This window comes from Protopterus annectens, chromosome 9.part0 (assembly GCF_019279795.1).
Source record: "Protopterus annectens isolate FY-2018-M chromosome 9.part0, PAN1.0, whole genome shotgun sequence".
In the NCBI taxonomy this organism is placed as follows: domain Eukaryota; kingdom Metazoa; phylum Chordata; order Ceratodontiformes; family Protopteridae; genus Protopterus; species Protopterus annectens.
This window is the reverse complement of record NC_056743.1, coordinates 192,926,008-192,942,947: the sequence shown is the minus strand read 5'-3', so window position 1 is coordinate 192,942,947 and position 16,940 is coordinate 192,926,008. Positions and strand designations below refer to the sequence as shown.

The 16,940-nt window shown below is 42.1% G+C and overlaps 1 protein-coding gene across 1 annotated transcript in view; it reads right to left on the bottom strand.

The window, feature by feature from the left end:
* Positions 1–16,940, bottom strand: part of USP47 (ubiquitin specific peptidase 47) — a 3,572,488-nt gene that overhangs the window by 2,104,379 nt on the left and 1,451,169 nt on the right. The window contains exons 13-14 of the mRNA XM_044082726.1: positions 12,337–12,432; positions 6,019–6,171 (exon numbers count right to left, since the gene is read on the bottom strand). Coding sequence (XP_043938661.1) covers positions 6,019–6,171; positions 12,337–12,432 — 249 coding nt within the window. The remainder of the gene's footprint in view (positions 1–6,018; positions 6,172–12,336; positions 12,433–16,940) is intronic.

Here is a 16,940-nt window from a genome sequence, read left to right as displayed (position 1 = left end):
GTTAGTCTTGCTCCAATTAATTTGATGTCCTGTGTGGGGGGGTTAGCTTTGACTTTTCCTTGTTGATCGAGATGCCTAAGAACTCTGCAAGCCTTAGAACGGAGTCCAAGGTGGAAAGCAGCAGATGCCTGGTGGGGGCGGTGAGGAGCCAGTCATCTAAATATGGAAATACACGGGAATCCGTGTAGCCTTAAGTGAGCTGCTACCACTGCCATGCATTTGGTGAACACCCTGGGGGCTGTGGTGAGACCAAAGGGCAGTACTCAAAATTGGTAATGACTGGCTCCTTGCGAGCGTTTGTCCATTTTCATGTGGTAATACGCATCCTGAAAATCTACAGAGCACATCCAATCATCTTTCTCCAGAAAAGGAAGGACAGACTGAACCGTGACCATCCAGAATTTTGTCTGTTGAACAAACATGTTCAGCACATTGAGGTCTAAAATTGGCTTCCAGTTCCTTGTCTTTTTTGGCACTAAAATGAATCTTTAGTAAAATCTGGATCCTATTTGGTCTGGTGGGACTGTTTGGATGGCTCTTTTTTGAAGCCGCTTTTGGATTTCTAGTGCTGCTATATCCCACTAACTGGGTGGAACATCGGAGATTTGCCTTGGTGGTCCGGGATAAAGGCTGAAGGGGATATAGTAACATCTAGTAATTATCATCTGGATCAAAGAATCTGATGTTATTGTGTGACAGGCTGAATGGTGCAGAGAGAATCTTCCCCCGACTGCTTCCAGGGGTAAGCAATCAGGCCGCTGCTCAAGAGTGCTGGTAGGGTTGTCCAGAAAAAGAATCCCTGGAACCCTGGTTATGCGGGTCCCCTCTGCCATGGGAGGGGCATCTTCTGGAAGAGTTTCCCCTTCAACCTCTTTCCCCCTAGATAGGCGGGTATAAAGGGGATCTATGACTCACAATTATTTGTTTTCTTATTCTACAGCCGACCCTGCAGTGAATTCTCTACCTAGGACAGCTTCTGCTAGACTAAATGTTATTACTAATCTCATTCCATCTGCCTAGGATGGGAAAGCTTTTGACAAATATGGAAAGAAAGCTTTTTCTTCAGCCACTTGAACATTCAGAATTTTGAACTGCTGAGCTCACATGCTACCGTTTTACTTTTGTCATTTAAAAACATGAAAAAATTAAATGCTAGCTTCCATCTTTTTTTAGAGTGAAAAAAATATTTGTATGTATCTTTTGTATCTGCATCTAGCCTTGAAGTGTTCTTAGGATGCTGCTGATAATGTCTCCCAGGCTACTGGTTCTGGGTCAGTCATAAAAATTGCTTAGTCATGTTCTCTAAATCATCCTTCAAATTTTAATACTGGAATGGTATTTTTCCCTAGACAAAAAAGTTCTATTTGGCCCTTCTCTAGCTGAGGTACTTAAGGGGTTTGATGAGAGAGGAAAGCTGAATCTTCCAATGTTCTCTGTAAGGCAAATAAAACATTTTCCTTCCACCTCATTTCAACTTTTCAAAAGCAATTCAAGCAGCAATGTGCCTCCAAACAGAATTTTAAGAAAGCAATAAAAAGGAGGCTCTAAAAGAGAAAGTAAAAGCCTCTCTAAATCAAGGACATTCCAAAAAATAGCACAACCATTTGCTTCATCAGGCTGTCTTCCCCACCAGTCACATCCTGGTAATCTCTCCCTTTCATAGAGTCTTTGGGTTCTAAAAGTCATTCAAGAGAGGCACACTTGGCAATGGGAGTCCCACCTTTCTTCCACAGGATTCCTCACTGTGCAGTAAACTAAATATCACATTTTCCTTAGATTGTGGAACAAATGTTACCTCTGGTAGTCTTAGAAACTGGACATGCCTGCCAGTTGGGCAATGGGTTTTATTCAAGTATTTTCTGCAGCTAATGAAAAAACGGACTTGGTAGCTTATGCAAGAAGATGGTGTCACCTCTTCTCCATCTACATGCATTTATGGTAAAGCTGGACTTAAAAGATGCCTGCTATCAAATTTCCAACACTCCTTAAGATTTTCCATATCTGACTCGCATTATCTGCTAACTCTCTTAACTTTGGACTATCTACTTCTCCAAGAGTATTTACAAAGTATGTAGCTCCAGTTATTGCTTACTGCAAACTTCAAGGCATTTACATGTTTCCATATGTGAATGATTATCTTATAGTTGCAGACTTTTTTCCAGCGGTCAATCAATCCGGGTTTTCAGTGAACTTATAGAAATCTTCTCTCATACATTCTAATAGAATTGTTTTCCTTGGATGTATGTTAGATTCTGCACTGGGAAAAGTCTTTCTTCCCCAGGCAAAGTAGAGATGTTCCAAAAGTTCTTCCTGGGTTTTTCCATTCAAAACCAAGTATCTGCCTAGGAACTTCTAAGGATCATGAGGTACATGGCTTCTACAATTTTTATGATTCCCCCTGGACAGTCTTCAAATGAGAATTATCCAGTGGTTCCTCTGATCAGTTCGGACTCATCAACTTCACCCCTTAATTTTTCAGATTCCTACGTTGGGTTTGCAAGTAGAGAAGTCTTATGGTGAGTAAAGCAGTTCTACGGGAATCCAGGTCTCCTACTTTCCTTTCCACCTTCTCCTCAACCTATCCCAACAGTTAATTCAGACCAGTGTGAGGAGCGTTTTTTGTAAGTGAAAGAGCTTATGGTCTGTGGAACAAATGCTATATACAGAAATACAACTGCTTTGAAAGTGCTAAATCATTTCTGGTCTCCAGGACGTTTGTATGCTTTCCCAGACAACACTACAGTGATATGCTACATAAACTGTCATGAAAGTACCTGACCTTATCCTCTTTGCAGACTTCCTATGATAGCCTGGGAGATAGCAAACTGGCCTTTTTAACTCTTCAGGCTTCCTACTTCTGTCAGAGTAAAACTAAGCAGACAAATTAAGGAGGACCAGAACACACAGTCAAGTGGAATCCTCACATTGGAGTCTTCCAAACCTTAATCCAGCTGTGGGGAAAACATCATGTTGACCTGTCTGCCTCCTCTCAGAACAGGCAACTTCAAGACATTCTAATCCACAACTCCTTGTAAACAGGCCTGGAAGACAGATGCCTTTTTATTCCCATGGCTGGGAATGTTCCTCTATGCATTTCCACACTTTGCACTAAAATCTAGGATTTCTCTAAAGATCCAAAAGGACTTTGTGGTGGTAACTCCATTTTGGCCCGGTTCCCTCTTCTTTTGAAACTAGATAAGGTCAATTTCCACAGGATTCCCACACACTACATTTACTCACACAAGCCAGGGGTTGTTTAATACACACCATTTTGTGAACTCTTCAGTTGACTGTCAAGATAATAACATTTTCATTCCTTTTAGGCACCTTTTTTCTGAGGACATGCAACAGGTATTGAAAGCTTACAAACATATTTCTAGGAAATCATACATGTGTTAGTGGAAAAGGTTTTCCAGTTGGTGCCGCTATAAGAGTTAGGACTCTTTTAAGGCCCAGCTGCCTGTTGTTCTTGATTATTTGTGTGAGTTACTGTTCTCTGACCTTTCTTATTCCTCTTTAAAGGTTCATTTATCAGTCATGTTGCCTTCTCTGCCCTTTGATCCTTCCCATGCTATCTTTTCTTAATTCAAACAGTGTTTTAAAGGGGATTTCCATATTCAACTACCTAGAAAGCTCATCATTCGGATCTTGACTTTATGCTTGAATAGCTTACTCTTCCTCAATGTGAATCAGCTCTTCAGGTTGTTTTGAAGTTCTTAACATGGAAGACTGTTTTACACAATACCCTGACTGCTGTTAAATGAGAATCTGTGTTATTATGCACTTATGGTGAGCAAATCCTACCTTATATTATAAAATCATGGGGGTTCTTTGAGAACTAATTCTATTTTATGCCTATGTGGTCTCAAGAGTTTACAATGAGACAGCCTATTAATCTTTCTGTATTTTTTCTCTGACTGCAAAAACCAGACAGAAAAAAAAAAGAAATATTCATACTATGCAAGTCCACAGACAGCTTGCACACTGTCTAGACAAAGTTCAAGCAATCAGGAATACTAATCAGCTGTTTGTCTCCTATGAATGTAAGAGGAAAAGATTACTGGTGTCAAAGCAGACAATGTCTAGATAGTTGCCTAATGTCATTTCTTTTTTGTCATTCTCACCATAACAAGCCACTTCCAGGCAGAGTTACGGCCCATTCCACTAGGGCTTTGATTTTTTTTTCAAAGGCTTTCTGGAAAAGGGTGGGTTCTACAAGTACGGTCTTCTGTACTTACGTGTACTACGTGCTGCAAACTGGATCCCTTTTCCAGGTCTAGAACAAGCTTTGCTAGGACCATTCTTCAGGTGCTCATGGATTCTTAATTACTTCCTTCTTCTCTTCTGTTTACAAGCTTTGGTAATTTACCCAAATAGTGCAAGCTACAGCAACAGTGATCCAGTACTGAACATAGTACAGTTGTGTAACTAAACTTTACAAAACCGTAGATCTTCTAATATACAACTGTTGCAGCAGCTGTCCTCTTCCTTCAGCCCTCTTGTTTTCCGTAGTTATTGTTTTTGTATTGCCAAAATGTGGTTATATAGATCCTCCTGTAAATAACTACTCTTATTATATATTTTCTAGCACTTTTCCTTTGAAGGCTATTGCCTGAATATGTTGTTATAATTTCTCTTAACAGTTCAAGCAGGTACAAACCCACACATGTGTAAGATTGTATGTGAATTTAAGGATGAGACATGCATGCGCTGGGAAGTCAGACATGAGCAATCCACTGTTAGACAATGCTCCTGGAACACAGATTTTGGGACTTGAAAACTCTTCACCAGGTCTGTGCTGATAACAGGCCATACTTCCAAAGGATGCATTCTTGCACCTACATTAGGGAATATCACCACATTTCAATCATCTATATGAAGGCTAGGCCCTGAACTGGGAGCACTGATTTGAGAAGACCTGGTGAAAACTTAACTCAGTGCACTGCAATGGGAGACAAGAGGAGGTCAGCTTTGTTCCTCAGATACAGGCAACCTGCGGCCAGGAAACTACAGACCATTCCAAAGGAGCAAGCTAGTGTGCCAGCCAATCAATCAAGGGAAAGTGAGACCCTGCACCCTGGGGTGTTCTCCAGCAGGGTGGGAGCCATGTGTGAACCTCTTCTGGGCCCTTACTTTCTGAATCACTATACAAGTGACAGTTCAAGCCTTTGCTAGCTGGTGATGATCACAGATAAGCAGACTAGAGAACTGTTTCTGAATGTACTGACCTGCTGAATGTACTAAAGAAAAAACATCACATGGTTACGATAAACGGGGCACTTAAAATTGACCTTTTAAGCCAAGGAGACAGAACCACTAATTTACAGCACTTAATTACAAACTTGTTAATGTAGGGAGGTTAACTAGACAAAAGTACTGCTGTAAAGAATAACCAGATGTTACATTTACTGTAACTGAAATTTTACATATGCAGTATCCTTAATTTTGTAGTTTTGTTAAACTTAAAACAGTGTTCACTTGTCTCACTATATTAGTTTGGACCCCAAACTGAATAAAATTTATTATGATAATCTTAAAGACCATATGCCTACTATAAGAATTACTTTAAGAACTACATGCAAAAGATGTAACACTCCAGATGACAAAGTCTTCCTACTAACTTTGATGATAAAGATTTTCTTCATACGCACAAAAAAGAAGCAGCAGCTAATAAATTAACAGGATGGCTCCTGCCTAAGTTACTTATATGGTAATCTTACAGCACCTCATATCCGGTCCTGCATTAGTGACAGTCACCTCTAGTCTCTGCAGGAAGAACGAATAGCTACCGAAACAAATGGCCAGACTTATGCAGTTTCACTGGTGAGTTAAATACTTACGTTGGGATTCAGAATGCTACAGTGACAATCGCCCCAAAGATTCTTAATCTGGTTAATAAAGACTTGTGAAAGCAAACAAACACAATATCTGAATCACTATGAAATAGAAGTCAAACAAGCCTCATACTGCAATGAATATTTAATTAACATATTGCCACATGAAAGATTCTTTACATACCTCTTCATCAAGATCAATAAATATGCTCATATCGAGTTCTTCAGGAAAAGTCATGCGATCATTAAGTTTAATTCTATGCATAGTGGTGTAGTCAAAGTCAAATCTTTTCAGCTGAAGGGTTAACACATACGGAAAGTGCAAAAATCTAAAGCCCTAAATAAAAATAAAATTATGCAAAAGATCAGTACATTTGCAACTGTATATACAATACATAACAAAACTATTTATACAATGCATAAAAATGTCTACAAAGTAAGAAATTATTATTATCATGTTCAACTACTGTCAAGAATGTCAAACCAGTAGAAGAAAGTACAGTTGTGTACACTTACCATAAATGTAGATGTTCGAGTGTATTCACTGTTGCAGTCATTACATTTGGGTTATCTGCTTGCAGTAGCCCTCAGTCGGCCTGATTAACAAAGTCTTGGGTCCTGCATCGGTTGCTGTCCCTTCTTCCATGACGTCAGGTCATCAAGGGTATAAAACATGCAGCCGACGCCATTACATCAGTTTTTCTTGCCCCAGATATCAGGTGCCCCCTAATGGGAAGCAATTAAATCTATAATATAAGGATATACCTCCAACAAAAAAGCAAATACACCAAAAAACTTTCTGAGCATAGTAAGTGAGAGTAGAGGTATAGCCAAAAGAAGAAAGGGGGCTGGAGGGAGGGTAGCCAGGACTGCACCAGTGAATACATTCGAACATCTACATTTATAGTAAGTGTACAGAATTGTACTATGTTCTTCATGTTTCACTGTTGCAGTCATTACATTTGGGTAGATTCCCAAAGCTAAGGTTGGGAGGAGGAAGTTAAATAGAATTAGGACCAGCTATAAGGCCCTGCAAGACTGCAGTGGCAAAACCAGCTCTGGATTTAGAGAAAATAGGCAAATGATAATGCTTGGTGAAAGTATGTACAGAACTCCAGGTAGCAGCGTCTAGGATGTCCCTTGTAGGGACACCCCTGAGAAAGGCTGTAGAGGTAGATGTAGCCCTGGTTGTATAGGGTCTGATGCCTGTGGGATAGGTTTTCCATGGTGCTTATAGCAGAAATGAATGCAGTGGCCTATCCATTTTGAAATGGTTTGCTTTAAAATAGCTTCCCCTCTGTCCCTGCAGCAAATGCCACCATCAGTTGTTCAGATTTCCTTTGAGGTTTAGTCCTGTCCAAGTAGAATCTAAGTTGGCTGTGCACATCTAAGGAGTGCAGAATCCATTCCCCTTTGTTCTGTGGGTTAGGAAAGAAGGTAGGCAAATGAATGGACTGGTTAAGAGCCACACTGGATACCACTTTGGGCATGAAGGAGGGATTGGTTCTGAGGGACACCCTGTCCACACGAAAGATGATGAAAGGCTCCACTGCCATAAGGGCCTGTAACTCAGATACCCTTCTTGCAGAAGTGATTGCTAAAAGGAAAGCTGTTTTCCAGAAAAGGAATTTTAAATCTGCAGTAGCAGCTGGCTCGAAAGAAGGAAGAGTGAGTTTCTCCAAGACAAAGTTAAGGTCCCAGGCTGGAGTTGGAGCTCTTCTTGGTGGCCTTAAATTTTTGGCCCCTCTGAGGAACTGCTTGAGCAGTGGGTGAGAGAAGAGGTGAGGCTCTGTGCTATAATGAACTGAAATGGCTGAGACATGAATTTTGATGGAGGAAAAGGACAAGCCCTTATGAAGCATCTCAGTCAAACATTGCAGAATCCGAGGTAAACTGGGCACTGCTGCGCTCATCCCTTGAGATTGGTTCCAGGTACAAAAACTTTTCCATTTTGCAGCATAAAATTTTCTAGCATTAGGCCTCCTAGCCACTAAAATGATATCCATCACTGATTTACAGAGGGGTGGTAAAGGAGAGATTAGGTAATTAGCCAGGCAGCTAGGTTCAGGGTTTGCAACTGAGGGTGCAAAATCTGGCTCTCCTGCTGAGACAACAGGGAAGGAGTCTGAGGCAGGTGCCATGGGGCCAAGTGTGACACACTGCACAGGAGGGGGTACCAATGTTGGCGTGGCCAGTCTGGTGCAATTAAAATCATCCTTGGCTTGTCCTGTTTGATCTTTAGTAGTACCTTGGAGAGCAGAGGCAGAGGCGGAAAGGCATAAACTGAAAGGTTTTTCCAGCTGAAGGATGGAGCACCCACTTTCCAAGTTAGTTTGTGGGGAATCCTTGTGCAACATTTGTCCAATTAATGGTTCTAGGGGGAGGCAAACAGGTCTACATCTGGGCTCCCCCATTTGCTTGTCAACATGTTGAAAATCCTTAGTTCCAGCTTCCACTCATGTGGGTCCATGAGGTTTCTGCTTAATCCATCTGCCAGTGTATTTAGTTTTCCTGGCAGGAATTGAGCTTGTAGATTTACTTTGTAGCTCAAGGCTGTGTTCCACAATGCCATGGCTAGTCTGCACAGGGGGTAAGAGTGTGTACCCCCCTGCTTCTTTATGTACCACATGACCATGGTGCTGTCCGTCTTTACCATTAGTTGTCCTGAAAGAATGTGGTCTTTGAAGGTTGTCAGAGCATTCTGCACAGTTAACATTTCCTTTTGATTTATGTGTAGGTACATTTGACTTGGGTTCCATTTGCCCTGAATGCACTTCCCTGCCAGGTGAGCCCTCCATGCATAGTCTGATGCATCTGTTAAGGTTTGGGTGGCAGGGGGTAGTGTGAATGGTAGTCCCTTGTTTGGGTGGCAGGCCCCTGCCCACCAAAGGAACTCTATGTGTAGACAAGGTATGATAGGAATCATAGCTTCTAGATCCTGTGAATGTTGAAACAATAAGCTTTTGAGATACCATTGCAGTTTCCTCACATGCAGCCTTGCATAAGGAATTAGAAAAATGCAGGAGGCCATGGACCCCAAGGTTTGCAGTATTTGCCTTGCAGATAACTCGGTTTTTGTGGCCACTTGTTTAAAGTAGATTGTCAAATGAGTCCGTTTCTCTGGCATCAGGAAACCCATCTGGGAAGTTGTATTCAAGCTTGCTCCCAGGATTATAATTTGTTGACAGGGTACCAGGTGTGATTTATTTTCATTTATGGTGTACCCCAGACAAGTCAGTACCCTTTGAACAAAAGCCAGATGATTCAAAAGTATGTCCTGGCTTTCTGTCTGAATTAGACAATCGTCCAGGTATGGACATATTTGAATATTTCTTTGCCTGCAGAATGCAATGACTGGAGCTAGGCACTTTGTGAATACCCTGGGTGTAGTAGATAAGCCAAAGGGCAGTGCAGAGAACTGATAGTGCATGTAGCCTGCTTTGAAGCATAGGTATCTTCTGCAAGACTCCCTGATAGGGATGTGCAGGTATGCTTCTTTTAAGTCTAGTGTTGCCAACCATGCATCTTTGCCTAGCATAGGAAGCAGCTGGTGAAGAGTCAGCATCTTGAATTTTGAAATCACCAGTAAGGTATTTAGAATAGAAAGGTCCAGGATAGGATGCCATGTATTGCCTTTTCTGGGTACCAGAAAAAGTCTTGAATAGAAACCTTGTCCCTTTCCCACTTCTGGTACCAACTGAATAGCCCCCATGCTTAAGAGACAGAGAACTTGATTTTGGGCCTCTGCCCACTGATTTGGGTGTAGGTCTGGCCATCCGCTTGTTGGTAAGGTGTGGAAGTGAAATCTGTATCCTTGGGACACTATATTTAAAACCCATTTGTCCTGGGTAATGAGTTCACAGTTTTTGGCCTGCAGACCAATCTTTCCGCCTAAAGGAGCATTCAGTTGGGAAGTGCTTGGAAGTTTTAAAGCAAGTCATTCAGACAGTTTTCCATAGGGGGAGTCTTACTACTCCCTGATTTGGGTGTGGAAACCCCCCACTGCTTAGTCTTGTGTGTCCCCTGGGACTGAAACCTGGGGTTTCTGTTGTGTCTGACTTTGGCTTGAGAAGACCTGGAAGGGGCTGGAAAGGACCAATACTTAGAGGGCCAGTGCCTACTAAATCTAGGAAGCTGAACTTGTAAGAAATCTTTGCACAGATTTAGCTTTACCTTCCATTTTTAAGAACTTCCTCAGCCTTGTTACCAAACAGGTGGTCCTGATTTAAGGGAGCATCCAACAATTTAGCTTTAACATGATCAGGCAAAGATTGCTCCTTAAGCCAAGCATACCTTCTGAGCACAGACCCAGTAACAGCAGCCCTGCAAGAGGCCTCTAATGAAACAAATCCACATTGCAAAGTATGTTTTCTAACCTGTTCAGCAGAATGCATTAAATCCTGGAAATTCTTTCTTTTCTGCACAGTCAGGAATCTACATTATTTTCCGTTTAAGCAATCCAATAACATGTTGCTGATACTTAAACATATGAAACTGGTAGTTTAAAGCCCTAATGGCCAAGGCTGCAGAAGTGTAAACCTTCGTAACCCATCTATCCAGCGCCCTGGAGTCTCTATCAGAAGGGGTAGGATTTTTAGCAGTAGAAGCCTTAATGCCCTTAGGTCCCTGTGAAATAGTCCCTAGATCCGCAACAGGATTTTTAAAAGGGAACTTGTGTGAATCAGGAACCCTGTAATATCTGTCAGGTTTTCTGGGAGCAGGAGGCAAAGAATCAGGGGCCAAACTAGACTCCAAAAAAGCATCATCAACAATGTCTAGTACAGGAGGAATAGCTAAAGGCCTATGCTGAGGCAGGAGTAAGAAATCCCTAAGCCTCTTTTTTGAATCAGAAAGATCCTGGCTTTCCCATTGGAAATGCTCCCTTAGAGTATGTAAGGTTTCACCAAAAGAAAAATCCTCTGGAGAGGAAGCAGAGGGAATAAAGTGCATCAGAATCCTCATAAGTAGATAAAGGCAAATCCAGATCATAAGAAGAATCGGAAAAATCAGAATCCTGGTCAGAAGATTCATAAACAATTTCAGTCTTAGGTCTCTTAGAAGGGGAAGGTTGGCTTCCCCTGATTAGGGTTATAAGATCTTCAGCCATTCTTATCATTTGTTTTTTAGGCATAGAGGCCTGAGCATGCGGCCTGGGCGTCATTTCTTTAGGCATGGTTCGAGATTTAGGCCTAAATGAAGAAGGAGGCATCGGTTTAATATGCAAGTCTGTAGGCCTGAATACATCCTCAGAAGCTGGTGCCTGCACAGCAGCTCTGGACCCATTCAAGGTAGAGACATTTGCGGGTTCCATAGTTGAAGCATCTCGCGGCATACTGGACTCCGAATGGGTCTCAGGAGAGGCCTGCGAATCAGAAGTAGCCGGTATCAGGGGCTGCAAAAGCACCTCACTGAGTACCGGCGAACTGGCAACTGGCTTAGGAGAAGCGTTGTCAGCAATTTTGGACCTCGGCGGCCTGTCTCTGTCTTTATCTTTGTGTTTTTTTCAAAATCCCGGTAGGCGGATGGCTAACCGACGACATTTCTGGATAATTAAATCGAGAACCAAAATATTTAGAGGCAAAAATATACCGACGATGGATAGTGCACTGATTAAATAAGGCACAAAACTGACAGCAAGGTACGTCATGGTCAGGGTCTAGGCAAGGAATACAGTACGAATGAAAATCTTTATGAGGTATTTGCTTTCCACAAGTTATGCAATTATTAACTTTTATTGACAGTGGTAAGGAGAAAGAAAACGTTTCCCCAACGGGGTACTTAGCTTTAGTTGAAAACTTTGGCTCTGAAACTCGAAAACGAAAATTTCCAGAGTCGGCCGACCGGCACTTACAAACTGCTTCTGCTTCGGGCACCGCATGGCAAGAAAGACTGATGTAATGGTGTTGGCTGCATGTTGTATACCCCTGATGACCTGCTGTCATGAAAGAAGGGACAGCAACCGACGCAGGACCCAAGACTTTGTTAATCAGCCCGACTGAGGGCTACTGCAAGCAGATAACCCAAATGTAATGACTGCAACAGTGAAACATGAACATCTGCCAGTATTTACTTTTATTTTATACAACACAAAAACAAGACAATGTGAATTGATAATATCAAATAGGGGAGATCACTTCAGTGATTTTTCCCTGAAATTTGCACCATATCTGGCCCTGTACATTTCTTGGAACAGGATAAGCAGTTCCACATTCCTTCTATCAAACATGTTTGACTGGCGGCGCATTACTATTTGATTCTGTGATATTCTGTCTTTACTGTTTCTTTGGATAGCTTAAAATGAACTGTTACTATGAAACATTAACTTCTGCCTTCCTTTAACAGTCTTGCCCACTTCTTCAGTACCATTTTATCACTCAAAAAAAAACACTGACTAGTGAAAAATAACCTGCTCCTTCAGACAGTACAGCCATCCTAATAAAAAGTTCACAAAACCTCCAAAGTGTCATGCACCACTAACGATATCTACTGATGAAAAAATTACCTTGCGTGCATCACACTTCTTCTTACAGCGTTCACAAAAATACTGATTGGGTCCATCGAGGGTTTCAGGTTGAATAAATGCATGTAATGCTTCTTCCTAAAACATGGAAAAAAGCACAAGCTTTGTAAGTACAGTACTTATCTCAAACATCTTAATATTACTTAGGAAAGAGAAATTCCATGAATAATCTGTATATTAAAATTGAGATACCAAAATAATAAAATATATGTACATGGAGTATCAGCTGATCTGTAAAGACTTCTGCAATTAATAACTCTTGGATTTCTTTTTTAGAAATCACCAGCATGGCAACTGTCCGAATTATCCATTCTTCCTAAGTATGGAGGTGGGGAGCATGTATTTGCTGTAGATCAAAATCAAGCATCAGGTCAGGAGGGTACGCTCAAACTCATGCATCACTCAGTTCAAACCTCATCACTCCCCATCCACTGAATGATCACAATCTGCAAAACAGGAATACATAACATAAATACATGTAGTAAATTAAATACTTACCCAACTTGCATGGAAATCCATCTAAAAGCTCAGAGAAGGCACATGTAAATAAAATAATGGGGAGAGTGCAATGACCACCCAGTGCAGAAGGCTTCCTCACAGACCTATTGATACAACAAAAATTTATCAGTAACATCTGACACTGGTAGCCTTCTACAGTGGGCAACTTCTGAGAAGACTCTTTCATGGTGAAAGTTTAAGTGCACTGGGAGGTGATAGCTTGAGAAGAAATAAATGTAAAGGCTCAGAAGGAAGAAGTGAGGGTCAAAGGAAGCCTAAATGTTGGAGTCACAGTTCAACCAATAATACCTGCTAAAGCAGCGATGACAAGCAAGTGCTCAAAGCACTAATGTCAGAAACAGAAACACTTCTGAAGAAAATAGTGGAAGAAGCCACATCTCTTCTGCAGAAGATTTTTTAGAGTGCAATGTTCTAATGGCAAATCACAAATGCACCCAGGGATCTAAGAGATATTTAGACATAACCAGTGCTGTGGCCAGTTCCCAGGATACCATGGTGAGTCTGCAAAAATTATATGAATGGGTCCTAACTTGCTTACAAATGAACTGCTTTACTTACACAGTATCTGCCATCATCCGGAAACTCCATACGCAGCTTGATTTGAATACCTGAAGGGTCAGCACCTCTCTGACACTGAGGTGTTTGTTTTTAATTGTCTGTTTTTGGGCTTTCAGAGGACCTGTATGAGTCTCAAATGAGAAGTCCATCACCCACAGTCAGGGCCAGAGAACCTTGGAGAGCTACAAGGTACTCCTGTGTTAGCCTGTACACCATATGCCCACAGTTTGAACTCTTCTACAGAGGAGAGAGGATACATGGCACACCTCTTTCTCTATCAGGTGGAGGTGATGCTTCCATAGTAGCCTGACCAGAGGTACCATTAGAATCAGTGGAAACCTTCATACCAATGCTTTCAGGAAAGATCTTGCTATCACATGGATCTTCCAAGCAGTGTGTGTGTGAAGAATGAAGAAAGTTACATTTCACATGCTTAATATCATAAGGAAGCAATGAGAATGCCAAGTTTACCCTATTAAATGCCTTTCTACACTGTTGCCTTCCACTCCTATTCTTTTTTAATCTGTCTAAGGCCCTCTTCAGTGTCTCTGTGGATTCCTTCCTATCCTAGTAGTCCATTCCATGGGTTCACAGCCTCTTTGTTAAAAGAAGCATTTTCAGGTTTGAATTCTTCTGATCCCCACAATCTGAACTGCGGATTTTCACAGAGACTAGTCTTGGGCTCACTGATCTTGGAGAGGAAAAGAATAGTGTCAAGCTAAAAATGCTAGTTGTACAGATGTAACTAATGCACTCTGGGAAAGGTAGCATATGAAAGAAAGTACAGCTTGGTTAGGAACTTGCCACAAAGGCAAATGTCTGAGTACACTCACTGTTACAATCAACATTTGTGGAATATCTTGTCTACAGGTCGCCTGATTGCTGGCCCGATTTCATGAGCAGTACCTTCCCCAGTAGGTTTGGCAAACTCCCTCTCACTGCAACATATGAACAACATTAGTACAAGAAGGATGGCATCTGACACCACCTTTAAAATACCTTGTACCAAAGTCTGAGTGGACTAGGTGGGAGTCCCCTAAGCAAAAGGTTCATAGCAGAGGTCCCCAGTCTCCCTCTCCAGAACATACAGAGAAATTAAGGAGGGAAAAGATCCTGGGCAGCCCAATGGCCAAAGGAATAAAGCCATTACTGCCTCCCAAGGCAAACAATGTTCACGTAATGGCACAGGCATTGGACAGGTTGCAGGGGTAAGACAGAGTGAGCAGCCAATGATGGCTTGTCTATCTCTTGGGAAATGGCACCCTAGGCTGTCTGCAAAAAGCAGCATTAAGAGCTTAGCAAACTCAGTGCTGCATAGGTGGTGATCCTCTTAGTCAGGAGGTTGCTTATATGGCTCCAAAAGGTAGTGACTGTGGAGCTGGCAAGACTATTGGATGGCAGCAGGAGTTACGGCACACTCCCTGTCAGCAGAATGGTTGCTGCACCAGTGTCCATGATTTCCACACTGGCCCTGAACATGGGTCAGGTCGAGCCCAGAAGCAGCTAGGGTGGGACCGGGTAAACCAGTGGAATGAGGAAGACATAGAGGAAAATGGCGGTTAGCTGTTGCAAGGGGGGAAAAAGAAGGGAAGAAGTCACATAGGGAGATGAGAAGGGCACAGTATGATACAAGACCCATCTGAACTCCATGGTGCAAAGAAAGGTTTCAGAGGGGAAAGAGATGGGAGATATGTACTGCAACAGTGAATGTACTAGCATCTACACTTATGGTAAGTTCCTAACACAACTATAGTACATTAGACTCAATCATACTATTCACTGCTGCAATCAACATCTGTGGGATGATGCCCACAGCATACGATCACTGAGTGGCTGGCTGTAAAGGGTGACTGAAGAAAGCAAACTCTGCCAGATGGTGAAGGCAAATCTTGTGCTGGCTGTTCATGCCAAACACAAGCTGCAGTGTTTGAAAAAGTGTATATTGAAGACCATGTAACGGCTTCTAAAATGGACTGGGTACTGACATCAGTAAGAAATGCTGTGTTTGCTGCAGTCAGTCTGGTGGGATGGGCTTTGACATATCCTGGGACAGGCTTGCCATAATCAGAGTACTAGTACCAAATGCAATGTGTGGGCCACTTAGAAAGAATTTGTTTGTTAACGTTTTTCCCTTCCTTCCTTGCTTCTAACCAGAGACACACAGGGCTCACCTGTTTTCCTACATTCTTTTGTTTTGTCCAGATAAAATTTCAGCTGCCTATGCACATTTAAAGAACACAGGGTCCTTTCTCCTTTGTTCTGGGGCTTAGGAGAAACACAGACAAATGGAAGGTTTGAAAACAAGACATCTCCACTATTACTTTTGGCATAAAAGAATGAAAAGAAGGGACACACCGACCTGATGGAAAACCAAGATGCAAAATGAGTTTCTTGCACATAAATGCTCACAATTTTGAAATCCTTCTGGCAGATGTGACTAAGGACAGTGTCTTCCAGGATAAAAACTTTAGAGAAGCTGAAGCTATTGGTTCAAAACGGGGTAGGATGAGCTTTTCTAAAATATAGTTGAAACACTAAGGGAGATGGCTCTTTTTGCACCCACAGTCTTTCAATCGTCCATCCCCTCCCAGCAAACTGGACCATTCATTCCTCATCACAGGAGCAGGGGTTGACTGGGAGGGACCAGCTATTACTAAGGCAGGCATAAAGTGTTGTTCAAGTGGTTTTTTTCATCTTGTTTATAGCCTTAACTCCCACATGCACTTGGCAAAATGCAGTGGAATAGCATGCAATGGGCCGACCATGGAAGATATCCTCTCTCTTCCTCAAGGGGCATTTCTATCCAAGTAGTCTTGCCCCTCCCCCTGAATCAGAAGTTGTAGTTTTCTACCGTCTCCACCACACTGTGTGTCCAAGTGCATGCAACCCTCTCCACCACCCAGATGAGAGCCTCTTCACTTCTCCCCCTCCCTGTCTAGCTCCTTCCGTGCTGGGGCTACTAATCATACCTGGGTTACAGTCAGGTTGGCAGTTGTTTGAGAAGCAATACTCCTTTCAGAAACTGTTTTAATGAAAACCTACAGTACAAAGTGCAAGGTGATACATAGCAAGGTAAGCTGATACAGCAGAAGTGTGGACATTTAAAGAACCATAAGAAAGGCTCATCCTGAAAAGGAGAGAGATAGTCCAGAATCAGTACTGCACAAGCACAGTCTTGGTTCCTGGACAGGCTGAGAAAATGTCCACTTTTCTAGCTAAGATTTTCTTGTGTTTGGTTTCCCAGCCTCTTTTACAATCCTCTGAGTACATTCTCTGTATACATATACCTGGCAAGGATTAAGGTCAAATCACCCAAGCTTTAAGCAGTATTATGGTAAGACTGAGATGCAAAAGAGACCACGTGATCTGAGTGATGTCCATATACTGAGGCAGCACCCTTGGTCTTTTCCTTTCTAAGCTTTGCAGAAGGGAGAACCAGTGCTTTCAAGACCAAAAGAGAGCTATCAAGATAGCTTCTGGTCTGTCCTCCTTGATCTCTGTAATGCCAT